The sequence below is a fragment of the Sapajus apella genome, unplaced genomic scaffold, assembly GCF_009761245.1.
Source record: "Sapajus apella isolate SASKATOON/1434 unplaced genomic scaffold, GSC_monkey_1.0 scaffold45, whole genome shotgun sequence".
NCBI classification, from domain to species: Eukaryota; Metazoa; Chordata; class Mammalia; order Primates; family Cebidae; genus Sapajus; species Sapajus apella.
Window position 1 is genome coordinate 8,893,188 of NW_022436985.1, and position 14,472 is coordinate 8,907,659.

General features: G+C 38.3%; 1 protein-coding gene across 6 annotated transcripts in view; it reads left to right on the plus strand.

Annotated features, from left to right (window-relative positions):
- The window catches only part of FAM13A (family with sequence similarity 13 member A), a 393,400-nt gene that overhangs the window by 85,243 nt on the left and 293,685 nt on the right, over positions 1-14,472 (plus strand). For all 6 annotated transcript variants that reach the window (XM_032239626.1, XM_032239624.1, XM_032239629.1 and 3 more), the window contains 2 exons: positions 386-575; positions 8,894-9,103. In XM_032239626.1, the coding sequence (XP_032095517.1) occupies positions 419-575; positions 8,894-9,103 (367 nt within the window). In that variant the 5' untranslated portion in view covers positions 386-418. The remainder of the gene's footprint in view (positions 1-385; positions 576-8,893; positions 9,104-14,472) is intronic.

Genomic DNA, 14,472 nt, shown 5'->3' on the forward strand with positions numbered 1-14,472 from the left:
TGGAAACATCTCATTATTTCAGGATCTGCGTGGCGTTTCACTGTTCTTATAAACGTTTTATTTTCCTGTTAACCAGGTGCTGCTGAGTCACACCCCTTGGTTACTGTAGTAATATATCTTAGATACTGCAGTGTATTGCTCCCTCCCTTAGCTACATACTTCAGTTGTGGCTTTAGGTTTCTCATTGCTTTTCACTCTTTTTAACCATTATATCTGAGCAACATGTGAGAGATGTTGGAGATTTTGATTTGATTTGAAGTAAAAATAAGTGAAGACCACAACTATTCATCTTCAAACACATTTTAATTCAGGTGTTTCTGTTGTAACCATGCAACCTCCTGTGGTAAATATGACTGACTGCTCTTTTTTCTTACGCTCTTTTAAGCAAAGTAAAGCAGCAGTTCGGCTGAAAGAAGACATGAAAAAGATAGTGGCAGTGCCATTAAATGAACAGAAGGATTTCACCTATCAGAAATTATTTGGAGTCAGTCTCCAAGAACTTGAACAGCAGGGGCTCACCGAAAATGGCATTCCAGGAATAGTATGGAATATTGTGGAATACTTGACGCAGCATGGTGAGTTAAGTCATTCTGTTCATTTTCACAGTCCTTGGATAAACAAATTATTTGTGTGAATTATTTCATAATGTATGATTATGCTGTCCTCTAAAGCACCTTCATTAGAATATCAAATTATTGTGTAATATACTTTTCATTTAAAAAGGGGCATTACTGCTTAACATTATCTTGACAGTACTAATTTGATTAACCTTAGAGCAATCAGTTTAATTATAGAGATTTCTAGTTTGGAATGTTTCCTAGTTTTAAATGCTAAAATACACTGTTCTAATATTAATAGAGAGTTTTCTAGATTAATTAAATTCCAACTGATAGTTAATAATTTTTAGTGTAATCAAGCACTTTTTGGGTATCTCTTTCACCTGAGGTCAATCATGAACTTACTCAGTGCTTTGACTACCTTCATACACTTAGAAGAGATACCAAAACATTATGGCATGAAGCTTACTGTGGGGAGGAGATGTGGTTTCACTTATTTTTGGAGTGATAAAATTAAGCATGTAAAACATTTGGGGAATAATATAGTAGATCATTATACAGTAAAAAGGTCAATTATATCTCAGTTATTGAGAGCTGTGTAGCCCACAGCTTTCTGATGATTTTGTTTAAAATAAATCATAAGCCCAGATAATTTGAGAGAATGCTTCCATATTCCCTACATCTTTTTTTTAAATTTATTTTTATTTTTTAGAGATAGGGTCTTGCTCTGTTACTCAGGCCAGAGTACAGTGATCTGATCATGATCATAGCTTACTGTAATCTCGTGCCTTGGGGCTCAAGTGATCTTCCTTTCTTAGCCTCTTGAGTAACTGGGACTGCAGATGGGTTCCACCACACCTGGCTGTTTTTTGTTTGTTTGTTTGTTTTTAAGAGACAGGTTCTCCTAGTGTTGCCCCAGCTGGTTTTGAACTCCTGGGCTCAGGCAGTTCTCCTACCTCAACCTCCCAAAGCGTTGGGATTATAGGCACGAGCCACCACGCCCAGCCATGTAGGGATTTTTAAATGTAAAACTTGAGGCTTCAAAAATATTCTGTACAGTAGTCCCCCTTTATGGATGGTTTGGTTTTTTAAGGTTTCACTCTTACCTGTGACCTATCATGGTCCAAATATGCTAACTGGAAAATTCCAGAAATAAACCATTCAATCTTTTTGAGATGGAGGTTCACTGTTGTAGCCCAGGCTGGAGCCCATGGCTTGATCTCGGCACACTGCATCCTCTGCCTCCTGGTATCAAGCAATTCTCTTGCCTCAGCCTCCTGAGTAGCTGGGATTACAGGTGCATGCCTAACTAATTTTTTTTTTTTGTATTATTAGTAGAGATGGGTTTCACCATGTTGGCCAGGCTGGTCTTGACCTCCTTACCTCAGGTGATCTGCCCACCTTGGCCTCCCAAAGTGCTGGGATTACTTCACCCAGCCAATAATTTATCAGTTTTAAATGATGCAGCCTTCTGAGTGAGCATGGTGATATCTCCAGCCATCCTGCCACTTGGGACCTGAATCCTCGCTTTGTCAACTGTATCCACATATATATGCTACCGCCTATTAGTCACTTGTAGTGGCCCGATTTTCAGATCAATCGTTGTGGTATCACAGTGCTTGTGTTCAGGTGACTCATTTTACTTAATAATGGCCCCAAAGTGCAAGAGTAATGATGCTGGCAATTCACATATGCCAAGGAGATGCCAGGAATTGCGTCTTTTAATTGAAAAGTTGAGTTCTTGACTAAGTAAGGAAAAAAATTGTATGTTGAGGTTGTTAAGATCTATGGTAAGAACTAATCTCTCCCAATTACTCTATTTTATTGCTTGCTTATTTGGGTCTTGCTCTGTTGCCCAGGCTGGAATGCAGTGGTGTGGTCATAACTCACTGCAGCCTCGTATTCCACAGTTCATATAATGTTATCACCACAACCTCCTGAGTAGCTAGCACTATACAGGCATGTGCCTTTGTAACCTGCTAATGAAAAAAAAAAAAATTAGAGGCAGGTCTCGCCATGTTGCCTAGGCTGGTTTAAACTCCTGGCCTCAAACAATCCTCCCACCTCACCCTCTCAAGTAGCTTGGATTATGGACATGAGCCATTGCACCTGGCTCTATTCTGGTTTATTATTAGTTATTGTTGTTAATCTCTTACTATGCCTACTTTATAAATTAAACTTTATCATAGGTATGTATGTATAGGAAAAAAAACAGTATATATAGGGTTTGGTACTATCCAAGGTTTCAGGCATCCACTGGCCATCTTGGAACATATCCCCGTGGGTAAGGTGGGTCTACTGTATTTTGAGCAATTGGTTTCAGGCCATTTCTTTCCAAGATTACAAATCCTTTCTCCCCTTCTGATAAGAATCCTTCATTGAAAATGAGTGAGAAGTGCTCATCACATGTTCCTCTATAGGAACATGTGTCAACTTTTGACAGGGACTCTATGACAAACTATTTATTCTGCTGATGGTCAGACGTTAATTGAAAAAACATCTGTCTGCTCTGTTTACTAGGCATGTAGATGACTGATATGGTTCAGCTTTGTGTCCCCACCCAAATCTCATCTTGAATTATAATTCCCCTAATCCCCATGTGTCAAGGGAGAAATCAGGTGGAGGTAATTGAATCATGGTGGCAGTTTTCCCCATGCTGTTCTCATGATAGTGAGTTCTCACAAGACCTGATGGTTTCATAAGGGGCTCTTCCCCCTTCATTCAGTACTTCTTCTTTCTGCCACATTGTGAAGAAGGTGCCTTGGTTTCCTTTCCTTCTGCCTTAATTGTAAATTTCCTGAGCCCTCCCCAGCCATGCTGAACTGTGAGTCAGTTAAACCTCTTTCCTTTATAAATTACCCACTCTCAGGCAGTTCTTTGTGACAAAATGATGTTTTGCTCTGGAAAGAGCCAGATTTCTGTTCTTACTCCGTAGAATTTATCTCCTTATTGAAGGAAGATAAATTGCAAAAAGGCCAGATGCTTAGAAAACAGTTGCATAAATAGTTTTACTACTTTTTAATTATTTTATTTTCTCTGCACACTATTCTACCATAGGTATATATCATGTCTTTAAGCAGTCCCATACTGATGCACAAATGAATTGTTTCCAGTCTTCTGTTGTTGTTTTTTTTTTTTTTTTTTTTTTTTTACAAACAGTGATTCCATGACTGGGTGGTCAGAGGATATGTGCATTTGTGATGAACTCTATCAGAGTTGAAACAATTTAAACTCACACCATCAACATAGGAAAATTTTGGCAAAATTTGATTTAGGGATTTTCTTCTACCCCTCCTTAGTATACTGTTAGTTATACTTTAACAGGGTGTATTTGGGTAATGCAAACTAAACATTTTATTAAGTTAAATCGATCATTCCTGATGAGGGATATGAAATAGAATCACTGGTGGAATCTTTTCAAAATGCACATGCATTGCCCACCTCATATCTACTGAATCAGAATATTGACTGGGCAAGCTGGGGTAGGCCTGGCACCTGTATTTTGAAAGGCTATGTAGTTAATTACTATGTAGACAAACACAAGCCCCTTCTTGTATTTGAAACTATCATGTTAATAAACCAAAGAACCTATGTAAGTTTGAAGGGTAGTATAAAGTCTAAGGACATAATGTTTCAATTTGTTTTATTTAATTACATTGCAGGTTTTTTGGGGGGTCAACAAATATTTACTGAACACCTGTGATACACAGTAAGCACTGTGTCAGGCATGGGAATGGGACTATAGGGGTGACCGCTCATATAATGCAATTGAGGGAATGTGTTCTCTTTCCAGGTCCACAAGGGGGCGTAGTTTTAAGAGCAAGAGCTTCCCAGTGCCATGCCCCGCTCCCATCTCTCCCCATTCGGGAGATTTAATGGTTTATGTTTAAATTTTGCAGGCACGGGAAGAAACTAAGAGTCAGTCACCCCAGTGGAAGTTTAAAGGAACCCCTTTCATTGGCCAAAGGAACTTCGGGAGGTGGGAATTTCTCCCAGGATAAATGCCCCTCTCCTTCACCCACACTGGATTTCCACCTCTCTGGAATCCTCTCCCACATGGTGGGAGATCTCTTTCCCCTCCTGGATTTCCCTTCTGGGGTCCCCTTCCTCCCAGTGTGGAAGCTGCTTTTCCTCTCCTTAACTCCATCTCTCTCTCTCTCAATTCCCTACCACTCACTGTGGGAGCTGCTTTCCTCTCCTGGATTCCATCTTTCTGGATTCTCTCACTCAATGTGAAAGGAGTTTTCCTTCTCTGATTTGCCCTCTCTGGGAACCCTTCTCTGTGTTAGAGCAGTTTTTCCTTCTCTCACTGTGAGAGCTAGCTGTTTCTTTCTCTCTCCTCCTTTTTCTCTCTGCCTAAGTAAACCACTTTCTACAAACACTTTTGAGTCTGGCATTTACTTTTATGAGCGCACTGTGCTGTGGTCTCCTCTCCTATTCTTGGGGAGTGATAGACCAAGAACCTGAAGAAACGTCCTCTCAGGGGAACTGAGGGCTCCCCTGTGCGCCTGAACCCCACCACAACACAATCATAGGTTGATACTTTGTTTATGCTTTATTATTGTTTCTCGTAAATGCAGACAATTTAACAATTTGGCATAAGGGTAAATTATTATTGTAAAGGAGCTTTAAGACGGAAAGACCTATATCAAGCCCTTTAAACAGATTATGGATATTTCCATTAAAAAATGTATACGTTATAACTTGTAAAGCATATAGTCTTTAAACTCTTAAAATAACTAATCTCGCTGGCAGTGTTAATGACTTCCTTCTCTTAGTTTAGCATGTAGATATTCTGGGTTATGTCGTTTTAACCCACGGTGTAGAGTCCCAAGTCACCACCAGGTGTCAGAATGTGTCTACATACAGTATTGTCATACTACCGTCTTGGCCAAAGTGTGCTGTTAGGCAAATTGTGATTTCTGGCATATTCTGTTTCTAATGATTATATTCATACTATTTTGAAAGAAATATTTCAGTTGTACAGAAAAGTATCTTTCAGTGGTGTAGACGTTAACTTATATAATTTTTTCTTCATTTCTAAACCACTCTTAAGTTGCCGTTTTGTGATAATTAGCACAAAGCTCCTAAAATCAAATATAATAGGACCTCTGGAATGTATGAGAGTAACTCTGCTTCATGAAGTCATCCAAATGTCTCATTTTTCTGAATATTTCTGTTATAACTTTCTAAAATTTTACAGTAGAAAAATTTAAGGTTATATGGTCTGGTAAGCCTCATGTGTGTATTGGATGTATTTATAGCCTCATAAGAGGCTCTAAAAAACTATATGGATTCTTCTTATAATGTGACATATTCATGTCCAGGATTGTAAACTTGCCCTAGTTGAACATTACTAATTATCATAAGAGTTGTGGGTGGGAGATATTCCTTAGGGTAAAGAGTTGTTCAGGTAAATGGGACAGAGAGAGGAAAATATTGAGGAACATTATATTCAGGCATTTTCATTTGTGCCTTTTATGTCTGCTAGCTTGGTCCAGTAGGATCAGGAGGCTTGAGGACCACAGACAGTTCTTGGAGCTGGATAGCTTTTTTGAAATTGCTGGAAGTATATTTATTTGGGGGAAGGTTCAAAAATCCTTGTTGGAAAAGTAAGGTCAAAGCTAAAAAAAAGCCATCATGTGAAATCAGATCCAAGAGGCATTTGCCAGGCCAAAAACAGAAGGCAACATTAGGTTAAGCAGCTGGGTAAATATAGGAACAGGAAATAAAACTCTAAATTTTCAGGATTTCAGCTTTGACCAGGGATGGAATGCCTTTCTGTTGGATGCTAGCTGCTTGATGGATAAGCTTCTGAAGTTAAAGATAAACTTTTGTGTAGTAGAGGAGACAGAGCTTGAAAGCTTTAAATGACTAAGCTGGCATCTCCCAATAGAACCTGATATTCCACAGGATTTAAGGGAAAGGTATATCATATTCACTATCCATTTGCTGCATAATAAGTTCCCCAAAACATAGTAGACTAAACCAATAGTATTTATCATTATCTCACAGTTTCTGTGGGTCAGGAATCCAGATACATCTTAGTTGTGTCCTCCGTTTCAGCCAAGGCTTCAGTCATACCAGTACTCAACAGGGGAAAAATTCCTTCCCAAGTTCATCATGTGGTTGTTGGTAGGATCCTATTACCTGTGAGCTGTTGACCTGAGGGGCTCAGTTATTCCCTGGTCGTTGGCCAGAGACCGCCTTTAGTTCTTTGCTCATGGCCAGTAGCTAACAAAGAGAGGAGAGAGGAGAGAGAACGGGAGCAGGAGCCGGGTGATAGATTGTCAGTCTTTTATAACTTCATCTCAGATGCAGCATGACATCATATTTGTAGTATTCTGTTGTTAGAAGTAAGTCACTATGTCCAGCCCACACTCAAGTAGTGGGGATTACAATGGGTGTGGTACCAAGAGGTGTGGGGATCATAAGAACTATTTTAGAAGCTGTCACACAAACCAGTTGGTATCTCTTCCATTTAGGTGGTGCCCTGGTAATAGTCATTGTTAAATACTTTTAATATCATCCCTAGTGTCACAATTTTTGTCAGAATTGGAGTTAAAATTCATATCAACTTTTGACATTGATTTTCTTCACAGTCAAATAATATGTAAACGTGGAAGAACACAAACATCTTACCAGACTTCAAAGTCCATGAGGGTAATGATAGTGTTTGAATTTTTTTCTCATGATTGATTTTTTTTTTATTACTAACAATGTCAGGTGCTTATTACATGTTTGTTGAATTAAAGAGCTCATAAAGTATTTTATCAGATTATCAAATAAAATGTAATTAGCTTCCTCTTTTGCTTTAAAAAGAGCAATACAATTGCCAGGTGAGGGAAAGAAACAAAGGCTGATATAAATAAGCACCTCCCCTCTAAAAACCTCTGATAGGCTTTAATGCTTATGTCACTGCTAACATTCACCATTAGACTCTCAAGAATGTCAAGTTAAATCCTGGCCTGCTCTTTCTTAGAAAGATTGTTTCTGACACTTTCAAAGTCCTCTACTGCCTGAAACACTTGCTTACATGGTATGCAGCACACTGAGGGGGAAATCATTATCTTCTGCCTAAACCAGCTACTCTCCTATCCCTGCCCCCTAACCTTATCTTTTACAGTGTTTTTTTTTTCTTTATTCCTGCTTTTCAAAACATTAAGATTACCTTTCAACCTTTTCCCTCTCCCTTTTAAACCAAGTTGCTAAATCATCTTTATTTACTCCTTTTCCACCATAAACTTAGTTTACTACCTTAAAATAGAAGGTAGTTTCCATAAGGCAAGCCCTCTTCATACTCTACTTCTTAGCTAGCTAAATCTTCCTAAAACCCGATTGTATTTTGTCTTTTTCCTCACTTAGTGCTCCAGTGATAAAGCCTTCACTCCTTAACTTGCCATAGACCCTTTCCTGTTTCTCCATTTTATTACCCCATCATTCTTTGACCAGGCACCCCACATTTTCCTTTGCCTGCCTACTTTTCTTTATGCTATCCTGTCTCTGCTTCTCAATTCCTATTTTTGTTTCTCTTTGTCAGGGGTAGATCAAGGTTTTGTGGGTCCAGATGCTTAATCTCTTTGAGACTTCTTTAAGAAAAAAAACCAAAAAACAAAACATAATACTAAGAATACAGGACTAGGGACAGAGCTTGTAAAGGGCCCAAGAAAATGAGGGGCCCTGAAGCTCAAGCTTCATTGGATTCCCAGCACAACAGCTCCAGCGCCTCTGTGTTGCTTTAGCCAAAGGTTAAGCTGACCTCCAGGACGCTTCTCTGATAACTTCAGCTGACACTGATATCCCCCATCCACTGACTGAAGGCAAGGATCTTGTCTTATACCACTTTAGACCTAGAGTCTTACATTTTGAATTTAGTGAATACTGAAAAACTATCACTTATTTCTTAAACTATTACACAGGTAATCACATAGAGTTTAGAAGTTTCTTAAATACATGTCATTTAAAAAGTAGTTGCTCATGAAATGTTAAGCTGCTATTAGGACCCTGAGTAAGTTTTTGTTATGTGCTATGTAAGATTATATAAATGAAATTTCTTGTGTGCTCTGTTTCGCTCTATGTTTATATATGGCATAGCCTTATTTTTAGAGGCCAGCTTTTATACCAATCATATATGATCTTTTTAGTTGATAGGCAGTAGATATGAGCATTTATTATTCTAAAGGAAGTTTTATAAAATGTGAAGACCACACACAATGATTGATAATTACAGTGTTGAGAGAACCATATGCTGAGATTTCTTTCTTTCTGTTATCATTCTTTACATTTTATGTCTGTGAGCAACCTATTTATTTTCTGTGTCTACGTTGCTCTTCCAGGACTCACCCAAGAAGGTCTTTTTAGAGTGAATGGTAACGTGAAGGTGGTGGAACAACTTCGACTCAAGTTTGAGAGTGGAGTGCCCGTGGAGCTCGGGAGGGACGGTGACGTCTGCTCAGCAGCCAGTTTGTTGAAGCTCTTCCTGAGGGAGCTGCCCGACAGTCTGATCACCTCGGCATTACAACCGCGATTCATTCAGCTCTTTCACGGTTAGTACAGGCAATCCGTTTAGAAGTTAAAACAGCTTTATTAGGCTGGGCATGGTGGCTCACACCTATAATCCCAGCACTTTGGGAGGCTGAGGTGGAAAGATTGCTTGAAGCCAGGAGTTGAAGACTAATGTGGGCAACCACACAAGACCCCCATCTCTGTAAAAAAAAAAAAAAAAAAAAAAAAGGCAGAAAAAACTCCAGTTTTTAGTAAACAGTAAGCTTTTAAATATTTAAAAATTAAAATAAGCTTTTAAATACTTGCGGTCTTTCCATAAGCACCATGCTGTGTTACTCTAGGCCCTCATCCCCTGTGTAAAATCATACTAGACTGATTATGAAATACCATTATTGCATGAAATTTCTGATACCATTAACGTGAATGCTTCAGTAACATAGTACTGAAAAGCCCTGATGCTTTTGGGTCAAAGACATCTTTTTCTGATTAATGACTACGATAGAAGGAGTGAGACCAAGTATAATTTAGAAAACATTAGAGAACAATAAAGGAAATATTCATTAAATTGTGGTTGGTTAGTGAACTTTGAGGCTGAAAGCTCCTTGGTATAATCACCTTTTTCTCATAAGCAAGATTGAGTCCTAAAATAATTGTGTTCATTTTTTTAGGTAAATATTGATTTTTGATTGTAGTATTAAGTGAATTTCATATGAAACAACTCGCCTTTTTTTTAAAATTGTACTTTAAATTTTCTGGGGTACATGTGCAGAACAGGCAGGTATATTACAAACCTATACACATGCCATGGTGGTTGGCTGCATCCGTCACCCTGTCATCTAAGTTAGGTATTTCTACTAATGCTGTCCCTCCTTTATCCTCCCACCCCCCGACACACTTTTTCCCCTGTGTGTGATGTTCTCCTCCCTGTGTCCATGTGTTCTCGTTGTTCAGCTCCCACTTATGAGTGAGAACATGTGGTGTTTAGTCTTCTGTTCTTGTGTTAGTTTGCTGATAATGATGGTTTCCAGCTTCATCCATGTCCCTGCAAAGGACATGAACTCATCCTTTTTGATGGCTGCATAGTATTCCATGGTGTATATGTGCCACATTTTCTTTATCGAGTCTATCATTGATGGGCATTTGGGTTAGTTCTAAGTCTTTGTTATTGTAAACAGTGCTGCAATAAACATATAGTGCATGTGTCTTTATAACAGAACAATTTATAATTCTTTGCGTATATATGCAGTAATGGGATTGCTGGGTCAAATGGTATTTCTAGTTCTAGATCCTTGAGGAATTGCCACACTGTCTTCCACAATGGTTGAACTAATTTACACTCCCACCAGCAGTGTAAAAGCATTCCTGTTTCTCCACTTCCTCTCCAGCATCTGTTGTCTCCTGACTTTTTAATGATTGCCATTCTGACTGGTGTGAGATGGTATCCCAATGTGCTTCTAATTTGCATTTCTCTAATGGCCAGTGATGATGAGCTTTTTTCCTATGCTTGTTGGCTGCAGAAATGTCTCCTTTTAAGAAGTGACTGTTCATATCCTTTGCCCACTTTTTGATGGGGTTTTTATTTTCTTGTAAATTTGTTTAAGTTCTTTGTAGATTCTGGATATTAGCCCTTTGTCAGATGGGTAGATGGAAAAAATTGTCGCCCATTCTGTAGGTTGCATGTTCACTCTGATGATAGTTTCTTTTGCTGTACAGAAGCTCTTTAGTTTAATTAGATCCCATTTGTCTATTTTGGCTTTTCTGCCATTGCTTTTGGTGTTTTAGTCATGAAGTCTTTGCCTATGCCTATGTCCTGAATGGTACTGCCCCAGTTTTCTTCTAGGGTTTTTTGGTTTTAGGTCCTATGTTTAAATCTTTAATCCATTTTTAGTTAATTTTTGTATAAAGTGTAAAGAAGGGATCCAGTTTCTGCTTTCTGCATATGGCTAGCCAGTTTTCCCAACACCATTTATTAACTAGGGAATCCTTTTCCCTTGCTTGTTTTAGTCAGGTTTGTCAAAGATCAGATGGTTGTAGATGTGTGGCATTCTTTCTGAGGCCTCTGTTCTGTTCCATTAGTCTATATATCTGTTTTGGTACCAGTACCATGCTGTTTTGATTACTGTAGCCTTGTAGTATAGTTTGAAGTCAGGTAGCGTGATGCCTCCAGCTTTGTTTTTTTTTTCCTTAGAATTGTGTTGGCTATGCCGGCTCTTTTTTGGTTCCATATGAAATTTAAGGTGGTTTTTTTCTAATTCTGTGAAGAAAGTCAATGATAATTTGATTGGGATAGCATTGAATCTATAGATTACTTTGGGCAGTATGGCCATATTCATGATATTGATTCTTCCTAACCACAGGCATAGAATGTTTTTCCATTTGTTTGTGTCATCTCTTATTTCCTTGAGCAGTGGTTTATAGTTCTTCTTGAAGAGGTCCTTCACATCCCTTGGAAGTTGTATTCCTAGGTATTTAAGTCTCTGTGTAGAAATTGAGAATGGGAGTTCACTAATGATTTGGCTCTCTGTTTATCTGTTATTGGTGTATAGGAATGCTTGTGGTTTTTGTGCATTGATTTTGTATCCTGAGACTTTGCTGAAATTGCTTATCAGCTTAAGGAGATTTTGAGCTGAGAAGATGGGGTCTTCAAAATATACGATCCTGTCACCTGAAAATAAAGACAATTTGACTTCCTCTTTACCTATTTGAAAACATTTGTTTCTTTCTCGTGCCTGATTGCCCTGGCCGGAACTTCCAATACTATGTTGAATAGGAGTGGTGAGAGAGGGCATCCTTGTCTCACTACTGCCAGTTTTCAAAGGGAATGCTTCCAGTTTTTGCCCATTCAATATGATATTGGCTGTGTGTTTGTCATAAATAGCTCTTATTATTTTGAGATATATTCCACTAATACCTAGTTGATTTAAAATTTTAAACATGAAGGGTTGTTGAATTTTTTCAAAGGCCTTCTTTGCATCTGTTGAGATAATCATGTAATTTTTGTCTTTGGTACTGTTTATGTGACGAATTATGTTTATTGATTTGCATATGTTGAACTAGTCTTGCATCCCAGAGATGAAGCTGAGTTGATCATGTTGGAGAAGCTTCTTGACGTGCTGTTGGATTTGGTTTGCCAGTATTTTATTGAGGATTTTCACATTGATATTCATCAGGGATATTGGCCTGAAATTTTCTTTTTTAGCTGTGTCTCTTCCAGGTTTTGGTATCAGTATGATTTTGGTATCATAAAATGAGTTAGGGATGATTCCCTCTTTTTCTGGAATTGTTGTTTGGAATAGTTTCAGAAGGAATGATACCAGCTTCTCTTTGTACCTCTGGTAGAATTCATCTGTGAACCTGTCTGGTCCTGGACTTTTTTTGGTTGGTAGGCTATTAATTGCTGCCTCAATTTCAGACCTTGTTATTGGTCTATTCAGGAACTCACATTCTTCCTGGTTTAGTCTTGGGAGGGTGTAAGTGTTCAGGAATTTATCCATTTCTTCTAGGTTTCCTGTTTTATTTGCATAGAATTGTTTGTAGTAATCTCTGATGGTAGTTTGTATTTCTATGGGACCAGTGGTGATATCGCCTTTATCATTTTTTATTGCATCTATTTGTTTCTTCTCTCTTTTTTCTTTATTAGTCTGGCTAATGGTCTATTTTATTGATCTTTTCAAAAACACAGCTTCTGGATTCATTGATTTTTTTTTTTTGAAGGGTTTTTTTGTGTCACTGTCTCCTTCAGTTCTGCTCTGATCTTAATTACGTATTGTCTTCTGCTGCCTTTTGAATTTGTTTATTCTTGCTTCTCTGGTTCTTTTAATTGAGACATTGGGATGGAAATTTTAGATCTTCCCTGCTTTCTCTGTTGGGCATTTAGTGCTATACATTTCCCTATACACACTGCTTTAAATATGTCCCAGAGATTCTGGTACATTGTGTCTTTGTTCTCATTGGAACAAAGACATCTTTATTTCTGCCTATATTTCGTTATTTATCCAGTAGTCATTTAGGAGCAGGTTGTTCAGTTTCCATGTAGTCATGTGGTTTTGAGTGAGTTTCTTGATTCTGAATTCCAATTTGATTGCACTGTGGCCTGAGACACTGTTTGTTATAATTTCTGTTCTTTTGCATTTGCTGAGGAGTGTTTTACTTAGAATTATGTGGCCAATTTTGGAATAGGTACAATGTGGTGCTGAGAAGAATGTATATAGTCTGTTGATTTGGGGTGGATAGTTCTGTAGATGTCTATTAGGTCCACTTAGTCCAGAGCTGAGTTCAAGTCCTGGATATCCCTGTTAATTTTCTATTTTGTTGTTCTGTCTAATATTGACAGTGCAGTGTTAAAGTCTTGCACTATTACTGTGTGGGAGTCTAAGTCTCTTTGTAGGTCTCTAAATACTTACTCTATGAATCTGGGTACTCCTGCATTTGGTGCATATATATTTAGGATAGTTAACTCTTCTTGTTGCATTGATCCCTTTACCATTATGTAATTCCCTTCTGTGTCCCTTTTGATCTCTGATGGTTTAAAGTCTGTTTTATTAGAGACTAGGTTTGCAACCCTTGCTTTTTTTCACTTTCCATTTGCTTGGAAAATCTTCCTCCATCCCTTTATTTTGAGCCTTCTTGTGTCTTTGCATGTGAGATGGGTCTCTTGAATACAGCACACTGATGGGTCTTGACGTGTTATCCAATTTGCCAGTTCTTGTCTTTTAATTGGAGCAAATAGCCCATTTATATTTAAGGCTAATATTGTTATGTATAAATTTGATCCTGCCATTGTGATTCTAGCTGATTGTTTTGCCCGTTAGTTGATGCGGTTTCTTCATAGTGTTGATGGTCTTTACAATTTGGTATGTTTTTGCCGTGGCTGGTACCATTTGTTCCTTTCCATGTTTAGTGCTTTCTTCAGGAGCTCTTGTAGAGCAGACCTGGTGGTGACAAAATCTTTCAACATTTACTGTCCATAAAGGATTTTATTTCTCCTTTGCTTTTATGGAGCTTAGTTTGGCTGGATATGAAATTCTGGGTTGAAAATTCTTTTCTTTAAGAAGGTTTACTGTTGGCCCCCACTCTCTTCTGGCTCATAGGGTTTCTGCTGAGATCCACTGTGAGTCTAATGGGCTTCCCTTTGTGGGTAACATGACTTTTCTTTCTGGCTGCCCTTAGCTTTTTTTCCTTCATTTCAACTTTGGGGAATCTGAGCATTATGTGTCTTGGGGTTGCTCTTCTCAAGGAGTATCTTTGTGGTGTTCTCTGTTTTTCCTGAATTTGAATGTTGTCCTGCCTTGCTAGGTTGGGAAAGCTCTCATGTATAATATCCTGAAGAGTGTTTTCCAGCTTGCTTTTGTTTTCCCTGTTACTTTCAGGTACACCAATCAAACGTAGATTTGGTCTTTTCACATAATCC